The 15087-nt window shown below is 35.9% G+C and overlaps 1 protein-coding gene across 1 annotated transcript in view; it reads left to right on the forward strand.

Annotated features, from left to right (window-relative positions):
• RNF213 (ring finger protein 213) overlaps positions 1–15087 on the forward strand; it is a 170689-nt gene that overhangs the window by 56178 nt on the left and 99424 nt on the right. Inside the window, 7 exon segments of the mRNA XM_078155847.1 lie at positions 606–825; positions 1340–1395; positions 4650–4800; positions 6874–7038; positions 8579–8677; positions 11986–12093; positions 14578–14758. Of these exon segments, the coding sequence (XP_078011973.1) occupies positions 606–825; positions 1340–1395; positions 4650–4800; positions 6874–7038; positions 8579–8677; positions 11986–12093; positions 14578–14758 (980 nt within the window).

The following is a 15087-nucleotide window of genomic DNA, read 5'->3' on the forward strand; positions in this document are numbered from 1 at the left end:
TTGTGTAAAGGCATGAATATAGGAGATGGAATTTTTTTTTATTAGTAACAAAGAAACAAAAAAGACAGTTTGGTTGCACCATGGAATCAGAGAAGGCAAGTATTGTGTAATAAGACTGGAAAGGTTGTGAAGACTTTAAATGCCAAACAGAATAATTTATATTTGGTCCTAGAGGCAATAGGAAACTTTTGTAGGTTCTCAAGCAGGGGAGTGATGTGATTAAATAGATACTTCGTAAAGGAATATAACGTGAGTAGCTCGGTGGAGGATAAATAGGAGAGGGGAGAGACTTGACTCAGGGAAATCATTTAAGTTTCAGTGGTGCAGTTGAGAGGTGGGTGTGGGGGATGGTAGCCATGTGAGGATAGAGAAGGAGAACCCTATGTCAGAGGTGTTGTGGAAGTAGAAATCCCAAAATTTGGCACCTGGTTTGATTGAGTCAGAGAGAAGAGATTGGTAAGGCAGAGTTAAGTGTTGAAGATGACTCCAAATTTGAGAAGGTGATAGTGCCCTGTATATTAAGAAGAGGAGTGGGTTTTGGGGGACAGATAACAAATAGTATTTGTAATATTATATTAAAGTCTATTCTGTTTTTATTTGCATAGGAAAGGACTACTTGAGTGCATGAAAGAAAAAAAGCATTTGCTGACAGTAGATAAAAATTTATTCCGGTCCTGGTTTTGCTTGATGCCTCTGGGGAGCTTGGTTGACTATTTGGATAATTCATTGGAATACTTCAGTAATTTTCCTGCCAGCATATTGGATTGTCTTCAAGGAACTTACTATCGGCTTCAAGAAAATGGCATTTCTTATACACAGCATAAGGTTTGTAATTTGGATTGGCTTGATATTGTCTTAGCAAATGCCAGTACGTTTAGAATTTTGAGATGTAGGAGACGTCAGCGGTGTTCTGATCCATCTTCCTCATTCTGTAGATAAGGAAACCAAGGCCCAGAGTGATTAAATTGATGTCCTCAAGGTTATACAGGTAGTAATCTAGGATCATTTCCTGGTTTAGCCACTTACTGTTGTGTACCTTTGAAATAAACACTCTTTTGTTACTTCAAAGTTTAAAAAAAAAAGCTGTTTATTGTGGATGTTTATGTAATTTGTAACTGTTCATTTTCAATTTAGAGCATTGAGAAAATAACCAAAATTTAAATTTTCTTCTCTAGGAGATATAAAATTGGAAATTCAGAGTTCTTTTTAAACTTGTAGGCACAAATATCCTCAATAGTTTTCTTGATAGTTGACGACTTTTCAGTTTTGTTTCCATAAAGCAATTAATCTAAGCATACTTTTGTCATGTTTTTCTTAATTTTTTTCACTACTACCACAGGTTTTAGAGAATCTCTTCAAAAAGCTCTTGAACCTCCTGAATGCAAATCAGGGCAAGTAAGTAAAAAAATAGTCAATATTGACCATGATAATGGTAACAGTAATTAACATATTTAACTATTGTTAAAGAAAGGCAGTAATGGATATGTTATCATATCATTTGGAATTTATAAAATATATATGTGTATGTATATATGAACATATAAAGATATACACACACCCATATAAATATATAAACATTTAGACGTGTGTGTGTGTCTTTAAATGTTCATGGTCTGTTAACCTTCTAGAACCTGTAGCCTTGAGCTAGATGCCCCTGAATTTGATTACATATGTACAGTGGCATAGAGATACATGAATGGACTCTGAGGCACTTGTTATAAGGAGTCTTTGTAAGTCTCTTGGAGTGCCAAATATATTTTCTTTACTTTTTTCTCTCAGAGTATTCCAGCAAGGAAGAAGGGAAAGGTGTTAAATAAGTTAAATACGTTTATTTCAGTTATCTTTAAAAGTTAAGTGATGGAAGGAAGGTCCTATATATGGTAAAATATAGCAACACTTTCTGTATTTGCAAAGCCGTGGATACAAAGTAGATGCCCAGTGATTAGAGAATGGCTGAATAAGTTTTGGTCCACAGATTTAGTGGGATCATACCTGGGCTATAAGACGGTCCTCAAAGGCTCACTTTGTGTCAGGGAAAACAGTCTATGCATATATTAATATAGAGAGATGGGAATGGGGCAGTGAGGAAAAGTGGAAAAGAGGTGGCCTCAAAGATAGGAAGGCCTAGGTTCAAGCCCCAACCCTGCTCCATCTTGGCTGTGTGACCCTGGGCAAATCACTGAACCTTTCAGTGCCTCCAGCAATCTTCCAAAACTGTCAGGTTGTGGAGAAGGTGCTGACATGTATCCATGGCATCCTGGGTCATCACCAGTTGTCTTGACCTTTTTCTTGCCAATGGACTTCCATGACTCTGGAGGCGAGATGATGGAGGATGATGACTTTGATAAGCTCTGCCTCACTTACATCCAGTTCAGATGCAAGTCAGATGTCATTCTTGTGATGTCATTGGTGCTTTTTGAGAATGAGGGACTAACAACAGTAGCAACAACAACAAGGGTTTTGCATGAAGTCCCTACACAGACAGAAGGATTTCCAGAGCAGGTGTTGTGAGTTAAACCTTGTCACACATATTTCTTACACATGTGCCTCAATACTGGATTTAATATTCTTTCAATGGATGCTGTGTGTATTTGTGGGAAGGAGTGAACCAGGTCATTAGGAGAATGTTTTGTGTTTACTGTCTTTACTATGTTATCTGAGAGTAGTAGTAACTGCCAATTTGAGCAGAAGTTGGGGAGCACTGCTATTTTTCCTTATTAGTGTTCTTCTTATTCTTGTTCTTCTTCATTGTCTTTTTTTGTTTATTTATATTATTTTTTTCAAAAATGTCCTATGCAGTTTTCATTTTTTATTTCTTGAAATATAGCTCTGAAAACACAAGCTTTAAAAAAGACCATTGTGTTTTAAATGGAGCTACTTGACTATGCCTTTAAATCCAAATCACCCTGGCATTCATTGACTCACCAGTAAATCACCAAAGCCTCAACCCAGGCTTCTGTGGCTCATAGTTTATGTTTTGAACGGCATAGATTGAGTGTCAGAAACTCTGAGGGTCTTTCCCTCCCAGATTGATATCTTTGTGATGATAAATTAAGCCATCTTTTGTCTCAACTTTTACCTAGCCCTTAGTCATTGCATGGTCCAGGCCTCAGACAAACTGAGACCTGGAAAAGACCTTAATTTAGAAAGGCCAAGGTCAGCCACTGCATCCTGGGCCATTGCCACCAGACCTTTGTTTTGTCACTGGACTTTGATGACTCTGGAGGAGAGAGTGAGGCTAATGATTTTGCATAGCTCTGGCTCACTTAGATCCAGTTCATGTGCAAGTCCAGATGTTATCCTCATGATGTCACTGGTCCTCTTTGAGAAGGAAGAACGAACAACAGCAGCAATGACTTGCGTTCATAGAGGGAGTTTTCTTACTAAGAGCTCCCCATGCTGCTGAAAGCACAGGTCTGGCAAGAAGGAAAGGTAGAAATAATGACTGTAAAGAAAAGAAGGAAGCACAGGAAGATTTAAATGAACTGATGCAAAATGAATTAGAAGCAGGAACACAATATACATGGTGATATAACAATATAAATGGAAAAATAACAGCAAAAATTAGAAACTGAAAGCCGTGTGATTATAATGATGAAGCTTGGTCCTCCATGAGACCATGAGAGAGTATTTCCTCTTAATTAGAGAGGTGGGGGGCTATTGATATGGAACACATTATGTCCTACCATACCTGATTAGTGTGTTCAGTTTTGCAGAACTATTTTCTCTCCTCTTTAAAATTCTTTGTTAAGGATGTGGCTCTGGTTAGGGAAGGAAGATATATTGGGAGAGGAAAGGGATATAAAAACAGTAATAAAACTAAATTTTTTGAGGAAAGGTGATAACTTGTTCACGAAAGTACATTTTAAATGAAACGTTACTGTTACTGGTAGCTCAGATTTCTATAACACTTTACATGTGTTCATTCATTTTCTCTTTATAAGAACTCTGTGAAGTAGGTGCTATTATTACCTCATTTTGTAGATGAAGAAATAGAGACAGAGTGGGTAAGTAACTTTCTCAGGGTCACATAGTCAGCAAGGTGTCTTAGGCAGGATTTGAATCCAGGTTTTCCTGCTTCTTCAGTTAGGTATTTTGTCTATTAAACCACCTTTACATTGCCTCTTCCTAAAGTACTGCTTCAGGTTCTGACTCAGCCAACTCTTGGATTCTCTTGACTGAATTATTGAGGTGACCTGTAATGGTAATGTGTCCATTGAGGTAAAGGGGAGCTTCTGTACTTTCATTTTCATAACTTTTCCTTTTTTCTCTTTGGCTACTTTTTCTTCCTATATTTTCTTAATCATTTTCTCTTATTAAGGTAGAGGATAAAGCCTTACATTTCTGCCTCTTCCTTCTTCCCCTGAACTAAAAATGAACCTAGCAGCCCCGCTCAGAAACATTTAGATGTTCTATTTAAAAACTAAATCTTTTATCTGCCAAAGAAAAATAAAAGGATTTGCTGTATTTATAGGCTGATGAATTCTTTTTCCAGATATTGAAGTATGTGGCAAAATAAACTGATATTCAGACCTAACAAGTTATCTTTTTTATGTAAAGAAGTCTGAGTCCTGAGAACTAACGTTCCATTATCCCATTTTTCATGTTTCCTTAACAATTTCAATCCCTTTTAACTCCTGTTTTGATAGGATTCAATTAGACATGTTAGAACCCTACTTTACTGTCTGCTTAAAATTCCACGAAACCGTCTGCAAAAAAACAGAAGTGTTAAAATTTTATGGATTGCCTGTCTTATCTGCAAAGATTATTTCTATGATGATCAGACTTACATTTTTGGGGGTAAGTGAAGTATTCCTATACCTTACATTCAATATGGGATGGTAGAGATATATCATTTCTTATTTTCTGTCTCTTTCAAGAAAGGGAGTAGTTTGATAAGGATTGTCACAACATTTGTCTTCTTTGTCTCATAAGATGATTATGAGGAAAAGTAAACCTTAAAGTACCATTAAGTATGAGCTGTTGTTTTGTGGAATTGCTAAATTATACTTAGGCACATTTTTTGCCTTTGTTCAGGATACTTTCTTTCATCATGGCTTATCTCTTGCAACATAAGCAATTTCCCCCCCTCATTTATAAGCCTTATCTTTTACAGTATCTGAATAGCTAGTGGACATTGTATCTAGAGAATGTCCATCCATTTAATACAGAATCTATCCTTTTATCCAACCCCTTCATTTACTGTACGAGGCAAATGACGCCAGAAAGGTTAACTGACTTGCCTAAAGTCTTGAAGGATTTTGTTGCAAAGCCATAAATTGTTGTCTTGGCAGCATGATAGTAGTTCAGTCCTATTATTATTCGTGGGCATGATCAGTAGAACACTGGGCTTGGAATCAGGAAGCTTTTTTTTGTTGTTTAGTTGATTAGTAACATCTGACAGTTATTTCAGTCCTGTCCAACTCTTCTTGACACATATCTGCCCTGGAGTCAGGAAGGCTTGAGTTCAAATGTGGCCTCAGATACTAGCTGTGTAAGCCTGGGCAAGCCACTTCACCCTGTTTGCCTCAGTTTCCTCATCTGTAAAATTAGCTGGAAATGGAGATGGCAAACCATTTCAGTATCTTTGCCAAGAAAACCCCAAATGAGGTCATGAAGAGTTGGACAGGACTAAAAAGACTGAACAACAACAAGAGTTATTATTTGTAAATCCTTGGTAATTTAATTTAAATAATATTAGCATATCACCAGTAGTTTTATTTAACATGCCAATTAATTTTTTATCCTATGAATTTTAGAATAGATTTTTCTTTCTCTTATATTTAAAATTTTGGAAATAAGGGAGAAATAAAGAAATAATAAATTAAAGAAATTAAATGAAAAACGTGTTCTGATGACATTTTCATCTTGGATAAACATGGCAAGAAAGTGTTATATTGTTGTTTGCAACTAAAACATATACTAGGCAAATATTTCACCATTATGAGTTGTCAAGCATAAACAAATAACTTCACATTTTTTTAGATAAAAAAGAACCAACAAAATTATGTTGTAAAGGCCACATCAAAGAAAACATATAAGGAAACTTTCTTATTCAAAAAATTCAAGGAGTAGGAGGTGCTCAGTCCAAAACCTAAAAGCTACTAGGCCAGGGCAAGGGGTGAATCTTAATTATCTGAAGGAGAGGATCAAGATCATTGGGCCTGGGATTAAAAAGAGAAAACCATGGTCTGCTTTTAGAAAGGAAAAAAAGGGGAACCCTAGGGATCTTTTTCCGTGGAAACAAGAGGGGGCTGAGAGGTGAAATTGTTTGCCTGTTTTTACCTGATACAACACAGTGGGTGGAGAGGCCTGGTCCTATGTTTCCACTAGTAAGTTCTGCAACAAGTGTAATTAACAAAGTTTCTTGAATTTAGAGGAAATAGGCATATCCTTTTATGACCCCAGCCATGAATGAATATTTTCTCCTCCTCTTCTGGCAAACCCACTTTACTCCCTTCCATTTCAACATTGTTTCCTCAACATTGTAATTGTAGTCCTGAAAGTTTAATGGGAGGAAGTAATTCTAAGGAGTCTCCCCTTCTCTTGGCTGGGAGTTTTGTTTCCATAATATGAGAGTTCACCTCTCTGGGATGGAGCCACCACTATACTTCTTTCCTTTACTTTATATGCCTGCCTATCTTTATTCTCAGTCTCTTTCCATTTTTTTCTTTCCATTCCAGAGGGCTTAATGTATTTTTCAAATTTAGCTGTTTTAATGTGAATGTGTTTGCACATAGATATGTGGGTATAAATTCAACTTTGAGTACTCATTGAGTACCTCTTGAATACTTAGCACTGTATTTGGTGGCATAAGGAATATGAAAGATGTATCTTTAATACGATTCATCTTTATTTCCCGTGCAATATTAGGATCCCAAAGATAAGCTAAACAGTGAAAATGGAAACATCATTTCTGTGAAAAAGCTATTTCAAGAAACTCTGACTACCACCAAAAACTGGTTCCAGAATGTTTTAAAAGAAGGCTTGCTTATGAAATGTGGGTCACTTCTCTCTTATCAAGATGATGAGCCTATGGTAAGTATTTTTGAAGGAGTAGGAGTCAGTGAAGGTTTCCGAATGAGATAGGCAACATCATCAAAACCACATTTGTGGCAAAAGTCTAGGCAGGGGTCTAGAAGTAGAGAGAGACCAGAGTCAGGGGAACTGGTTTAGAAGGCTGTTGGGAAATAAGTCTTTGTGAGGTGATAAAAACTATATAGAGAAAGAGGTAAAACATTTACAATCCTTTTTTGTTCTTTGTATATTGGTATGTTTGAGTTTGTTAATAAGTTCATTATAAAAATACTTTTAAAATATCGAGGATAACAACAGCAACAAAGAATCTATAGAACTTAGTTCCTGATATAAGGAGATAGAGTAAAAATGAAAATAATAGTGGCAGAAACTGGGAGTTAAACACAGGGAAGTTTGAGGGGTTGAGTTACATTCACGTGGAAATATTTATCAAGTAGTTGTTGATGTGAAATTCTGCGTTGGAATAGGAGATGGGCCTGGAGAGAGAGAGAGATTAGGAAATCATTTATGTTGGATGGATAAATGGAATTGCAGGAGATCTCCAAGGAAGAGAGTAAAAAGAAAGAGGAGGAGAGGGCTAAGTACCTTTAGCCTTGGAGGACAGCCAGATGTATGAGTGAGCGGGAGAAAGGAGAAGCAGGAAACTGAAGGCCTAATTAGATAGGTCAGAGGAGAACCAGCCTAGTGCAGTGCCTTCTGCTTAGGCTTTTTAAGAAAGTGGATTGGTCAAGAGTTCTAGAGGCTATAGAGAAGTAAAATAAAATAAGGACTGAAGAAAGGTCCCTATATTTGGTTATTAAGTAGCCTTCCTAAAGTTTGGTTTTAGTAGTCATGGCAGCTGGAAACCAAGCTGAAGGATGAAGTTGTGAATGGGTGGTGCAGAAGGAGTTTCAACACTATGTTTTCAGAAGTCTTTTGAGAAAATGAAAGAAAGTGAAGATATGAGAGTATTTAGGGGTACAATGGGGGGGAGAGAGGACTGTAAGGTTAAGAGCTTTTTCTAGATAAAAACTGTAATGTATATAGATATCGTTCTCAGTTTACACTTCTCAGTGCATATTTACATATATTACTTCATTTACCTTCTCAGCTGGCAAAGTAGTCAGGGTAGGTGGTTATATCTCCTTTTTAAAGATAAGGAAACAGTCTCTGAGAGTTTAAGTGATTTGTTCAAGCTTACATGGTTAAGTAAATGAAAAAGCTGTAACTATAGAACCTTGGCCTCTTAATATCTAGTCAGTTTCCATTTCTGCTATATTGTTACCTTTCCAGGTAAGAGAGGCGTATGCATGTATACTTCTCATTTGTTCTTCTTCCTGCCCTTCCACTATCTAACCTTTTTGAGCCTCAGTTTCTTCTGTTGTAAAATGAAGGGGTGGTACTAGGCGACCTCAGAGGTCCCTTCTGACTTTAGCTCTATGATCATTCAGTACCATGTTGTCGTGCAAAATCGTTAACAGCCCCTCTACCACTCTTTTTTTCTTCTAGTTGTATTTTACATGTTTACCATTGCATACATACATTTCTATATGTTTTGTAGGCTTGGAGTGAATTTGTAAAAATCAGCTTTCCTAATGAGCATCTTTCTGAGGAATGGAAGAAGTCATTACTTAGTGAAATGGAAGGAAGAATAAAACAGGTATTAAGAATCTCCTGGAATTTTTTTTGGAATGAGGGTAATGTGAAGCATTTGAACTAACCAAACCTCTTTGTTGATACAGTCCTGTGGCAGGTTTGTTGTTGTTTGCCCTTTGTTCTTGTAACGTTATAGCTAGCCAAGACCAATATGAAATAGGTAAAAAAAAAAAGCATTGGAGTTTTTCCCCACACTACCAATTACCCTTCTGTCAGAGGATCATTTTCAGATAATCATCTTTTCCTTGAAACTTTTTCCTCTAATTAATTTCTCTGCTATCATGGACATATATATTATTTTGAGTCATTTAGGTTTGGGTTTATCCTTGACTCATCACTCTCACTGTCCCCCCACATTTAGTAAGTTGCTGAATCTTGTATTTTATCCCCATAACATCTCTCATACCCTCCCCCTCTTTCTCCACTCACAAAGTCATCACCTTAGTTGAGGCAATCATCCATTCTCTATCTCTGGCAAAGACTAGTGCAGTAGAGCTCCCTCTCTCACATTTCTTTGCTCACCAATAGTCCTTCAAATAGCTACCAAACAGTTCTTCCGAAGGTACAAATTTAACCATGTTGCTTCCTTATTCAGTGCCTACTGCAGTCCTTTCGTATTACTTTTTGGATTATTTGACTTCTCTGTTTGGCATTTAAAGCCCTGTATAACCTAGGGGTTTTTTTTTTTTTGGTGTATGTGTGTGGCGATTGGGGTTAAGTGACTTGCCCAGAGTCACATGGCTAGTAAGTGTTATGTGTCTGAGGCCGAATTTGAACTCAGGTCCTTCCGACTCCAGGGCCAGTGTTCTTTCTACTGCGCTGCTTAGCTGCCCCATATAACCTAGTTTTAATATACCCTCTAGCTTTATTGTATATGATTCTGTTACATTCACAACTGTAGTACAGCCAGACTGGCCTTGATCTGCACCTCTCTCCTCTCTACTTTTGTATTGATTGTCTGCCATCACTGGAATACGTTCCTCTCACCTTGGTCTCTTAGAATCCCTAGTTGACTTTGAGGTTCAGCTGAAGCACCACTTTTTTTGTGTGTGAAGATTTTCTTGATTCCCTCTGCATCTACTTATGCTTTGCCCTCAGCACTTTGAGATATTTTGTATCTATCTTGCTTTCGGCCAATCTTGTTCTCATCTAGACTGAGCTCCTTCCTGGCAGAGACTGTTTTCACTTTTGTCATTGTATACTTAGTAAATGCTTGTTAATTGATTGATTACTACATATTACATGCCAAGCACATTCTAGGATGTCTATAAATAAATAGTTTACTTTTATTTCCATTCTTGTTTCCAGTTTTTCCTGAGATGTGCAGTTATCTCTCTCTCATATACATACATATTATTGGATAATAGACATCAAAAAATGAGACAAGTTGGAAAAATTAGCTGTTCTTCAGTTTGCATTGTGGCTTTGTAATTTGAGAATTTTTTTTAATTAAATATCACACGAAAGACCTGTATGCCAGAGTGATTCTTGAGAGAATAAATGTGTTCTCTGACCTGGGGGAAGAATGTATCAGAAATCACTTTTCTTCTAAAAATGCCTTTTCTTTGGCAGCTGCCCAGGGGAAGGTATTTGATGCAATCTTCCCTTCATTGTTACACTGACTTTTGTGAAAATTGCTGAAGATACTCTTGAAACTCTCAAGTTCAGTAATGAGTCAGTGTAATACATAGTATTATATTTCTAAAATGGTAAGAATGAAATTGTGAAGAAAAAGGATAAAAAAAATACCAGGAGAGAAATATTTAAAATACATGGTGTACTTAGGATTTAAAAAAGAATGACTGTGTTTTGAAATCTTTCCCTTACAAGAAAAAACAAAAATATTTGAAACTCTTACTTGTGAGAGCTTGAGTATGCCATTGGAAGAGTATTTCTTGTTTTATATAAAAATCCATATGACATGTTCTCATATCATAATAGTCTTGGGTAATGATTTACTCCCTTCTATTCACTGTCCATTTCCAGTCAAACTAGAATACTTTCTGTCTATACTAGAAGCAGCCCTGTCCCTTTTCATACCTTTCCATGTATTTTCTTTTATGTTTTGTTTTGTATTCCATGCCTTTCTTTGTATTTTGTCTCCTGTGTGGAGAATTTCATCTTTCTCCTATATTACCCTCTTGAATCACCACTTATCTTATAAAACCTAACTCAGATGTCCCTACTCTTATAAAGACTTCCTTGATCACTGTGCCCTCTGCCTTCCCCCTCTACCCCCGCCATTATAACTACAACCATCTTTAACATTTGGGTTTGTTTACTTTCCACTCTTTTATTATTGTGTATTATATATGGTATATGTGTCTGATTCCCCCACTACTGCAAGCTACATGAGGATAGGGACAACTTTGAATCTCTCCCACCACTTAGTACAGTCTTCTGCTCTTGAGAGATTCTTAATAAATGTTTATTTAATTCAAGTATATGAGCACATTAAAATGTAAGCAACATACCAGTCTATTGACTTCTCCAGGCTAGCATTCTGTCTCTGATAATGAAAATAAGCAAGGTCATTCTGTGTAAAGCCAGACTCAAAAATTTGAGACATCTCTGAAGTCTTTAATTCCAGTATTCTGGAGTTGGTATTGGGGGGAGGAGGGTGAAGAGTGGGGATGAACAATTCAGATGTTGGAAAAATGCAAAATAAGAAGAACTGTAGTATCAACACTGAAAAAGGAAGTATTATGGACTTACTTCAGATCGCTAAGACATCAATACATTTTTTCCTGGGGCATATTGTTAATAATTCCTTGCTGTTAATTGTTCAGAAGAATTTCTTGCAATGGTAATGAGCACTTTTTAAAATGTTAACATTTTATAGATTTTTTTTACATCTTTCCTTCCCTCTTTCCTTATCCTAGAACTTTCTCTCATAACAGAAGAACAGTTAAGCAAAACAAATTCACAAATTTACCGTACATGCTTCGTTTTACATCCTAATCTAGTGTCTCTCTCAGAGTTTGGAGACAACCCCTTATGTCAGGGACATGTTCTTTAGAATTAGTGTAGGGGATCTATTCATCTTTGAAAAAATTAATAACCTGTATAAGTAAAATTTGCTTGTTTTTTTGGGTTATTTGCATGGCAGAGGAAGGGGGTGTTTATTAAATATATTTGATAAATTAGTACAAAGTATTGGTACTCGGCAGCAAAGGAACTTAAGGGAAAATTTTGGTTAAAAATGAAAATATTGATACTGTAAAATAAGTGTGGTTCATTTTATTTTCAGTCTACAAAATATTGAAGCTGCTATTTCAAATATGCATTAAATCTCATTTTATGTTCTTACAGGAGAAACCAATTCACCAGATCAACTTATACTGCAACTGTTGTGTAGACAACTGTATTGTTAAAAGCTTTGAGACCTGTGCTATTGAAGCTGTGAGCTCAGTCTCTCAGGTAGTCAAACCACACCTGTAATGGGAAAATATTTAGGGATCGTAGCTAGGTTCTGAAATGAAAATATTAATTTATTTTCACCAGTTTGGGTTATTGATCCACTGATGAATTCTCTTTGGTCTGATAGTGTTTCTGGTATATTACCATGCCTTCCTCAAATATGTTTCATCTCTCTTTACTTTTTCTAATCAGCGTTTATTAAATTATCTCTAATGGTGGGAGGCTCATTAAAGATTATGCCTGAAGTACAAATTCACTTCTTACCTCTTCAAATGTGGGATGATTTAAATGTCTAGAGAAGTCCATCCATGAAGAACTTAGAGGTTCTGATGTCTTTAAGTGATAGAGATGGAGAACATGATAGTTTTTAGTTTATTTCTTAGTTGTATTTTTTTTAGTTGTATTTCTTATTTGTTTTAATCATTTGAGGAAATAATGGTTGGCAAATGTGACTTTTTTCCCTTAATGAAATGGAAACTATATTGCATTAAAAAAACATTTATTGTTTTATTTAAAAAATTTTTATTTTCACTTCTGTATTCTCTTTTCTTCCTCCTATCCCTCCCCTACTCATTGAGAAAGCAAGAAATATGATACCCGTTACATATATATGAAGTCATGCAAAACACATTAGTCATTTTGCAGTAAAAAAAGCAAGAAAAACCAAGCTCCAGTCTGCTGAATTCACTAGTTCTCTCTCTGGAGACGGATGGTATTTTTTATCATGAGTCCTTTTGAATTATCACAGATCATTGTATTCATTGCATTGATCACAGTAGTTAAGTCTTTCATAGTTGATTGTCATTACAATATTGCTGTTACTGTGTTCAATGCTCTAATTCTGCTCACTTCACTTTGCATCAGCTCCTATAAGGTTTCCTCAGTTTCCTTTATTATTTTATGAAATGATTGCTACAGTCAAAGAAATTGCTGTGAAAATTAAATTACTGAGCAAACTCTGAAAATCAGCATAGTAGGGTCTGTTTAATTCATTCATGTTAGATAGTCCACCATTCTGTTTTCTATTTCAACTAGGGCGTCTGATGAAGGATATCTTCTAGAGATTGGCCTATGGCTAATTAATTTTTAAAATTTTATTTATTTTTATTTTGCCTTTCGTTGTTTCATCACATTTTCTTCCCCCCTCTTCTACCCATCATACCATTCCTTGTAACAAAGATTTTGTAAAAGAGGAAAAAAGCAATTCAGCAAAACCTATGAATAACTAGACTGTTTCTGAGAGTACATGCAGTATTCCATACCAGTAGTTCACCAATGCAAATAAGAGAGGGGGGGAATGTTTTCTTCACTATTCTTCAGAGCAAAACTTGGTCAGGTTTCTGTATTTGGTTGTTCTTTCCATTGACATATAGTTATTGTGCATGTGGTTTTCCTACTTCTGATTGCTTTATATCAGTTCAGTATGTCTTTCTGTGTTTCTCTGAATTCTTATTTGCTGTTTCTTGTGGTATAAGAATAATCAGTTAGATTTGTATATTATAATTTATTAAGCCATCTGTTAGATGGATATTTACTTTGTTTCAAGTTCTCTGTTAATACAAAAAGTGTAGCTATGGCTTTTTTTTTTTTGGTAATGAGGGCTTTTTTTTCTTTAACCTCCTTCCTGTATATGCATAGTAATGGAATTTCTGGGAATTTATGGAAATTTTAGCCCTTTGAAAAAAGAAATATAATTCCAAATTGCTGTCCATAATAGTTGACCAATTTACAGCTCTACAAAAATGTATGTATTAGTATGTTTGTCCCCAATTTCCAAACAAAAAGGAGGCCGGTGTCACTTAATTGGGAATTGAGGGTAGGTGGGGGAAGAGTGAGGTTTAAGAAGCCTGGAAAGGTAGGTGGGACCTAGTTTGGTCTCACGTAGAATTCTCTTTGACTTTTTAAACATCAGAATGCAAATTTATTTTATAGTAAGAGAGGAAATTTTTCCAAAATTTTGAAGACAAATTTGAAGAGTAAGGTGGAACAAGAGACAGAAATTTGGTAAAAGTTAATATTAATTTTTAGTTTAAAATACTCTTCATGTATTTAAAGTCATACATCATAACAGTAGCTCATTCATTAAGATGATCCTATTTAATAAGCAGGAATACCCAAAGAAAAACCTCTAAATATTCAATAGAGAATTGCATGTGTTTGTTTTTTCCATTCTTTTGACTCTTTTTTTTGACTGGAAGGTAGAAAATAAAGATAGAAGTACTTGAGATGATTATTTTTCTCCAAAATGATATTTTTTTCCTCAAGCCTTCATATCTCTAGTAATAGGAAGGAGGGAGGGAGAGAGGCAGCATGCATAAATAGGTGAGTTAAAAGCAAGCAAACCCATCTTACTTTCCTTATGGATTATTGACCATGTTAAACAGGTTTTCTTTTAGACTCCTGAATTGCTGTAACTTCATGACCTTGCTGGGGTATTTCTAAGATCTACTCTGTTTTGTCTTCTCTGTTTTATTTCTTTTGTAGTCTCAGACCAGCATCCTTGGGCTGTTACCTCCTCACAACCTCAAGAAATTTGGAACTCTTGTTTCTGCTGTCATCACTAAGTCCTGGCCAGAGAAGGATGGGGAAAAAGTGGATGATTTGGATGAGGTTTTGCGTCACCTGCTCACCTGGCCAGATATCAAACATCTCTTCAACTTATATGGTATGTTCTAACATGTGCTTTGTTAGCTTAACATTCTCTTGCCTGTTAGGGTAAAAAAAATCTTGTCCTGATGCATCAACATGGTGATTTTTTTGCTGATAAAGGGAGGGATTAGTCCTAAGCAAAACAGACTCTTAACTAAGGATGGACAAAAATATTTATAGCTTTTTTTTGTGGTGACAGGAAATGGAGGAAATGCCTCTTGGAGAATTGTTGAACAAATTGTAGTATATAAATGTGATAGAACACAGTTATGCTATAAGAAATGATGAAGGGGATATTTTCAGATAAGCCTGGGAAGAAGTGAAGAGGGAGATCATTTCTGCATA

The sequence above is a fragment of the Phascolarctos cinereus genome, unplaced genomic scaffold (genome assembly GCF_003287225.1).
Source record: "Phascolarctos cinereus isolate Bilbo 61053 unplaced genomic scaffold, phaCin_HiC Scaffold_5;HRSCAF=322, whole genome shotgun sequence".
Lineage (NCBI taxonomy): Eukaryota > Metazoa > Chordata > Mammalia > Diprotodontia > Phascolarctidae > Phascolarctos > Phascolarctos cinereus.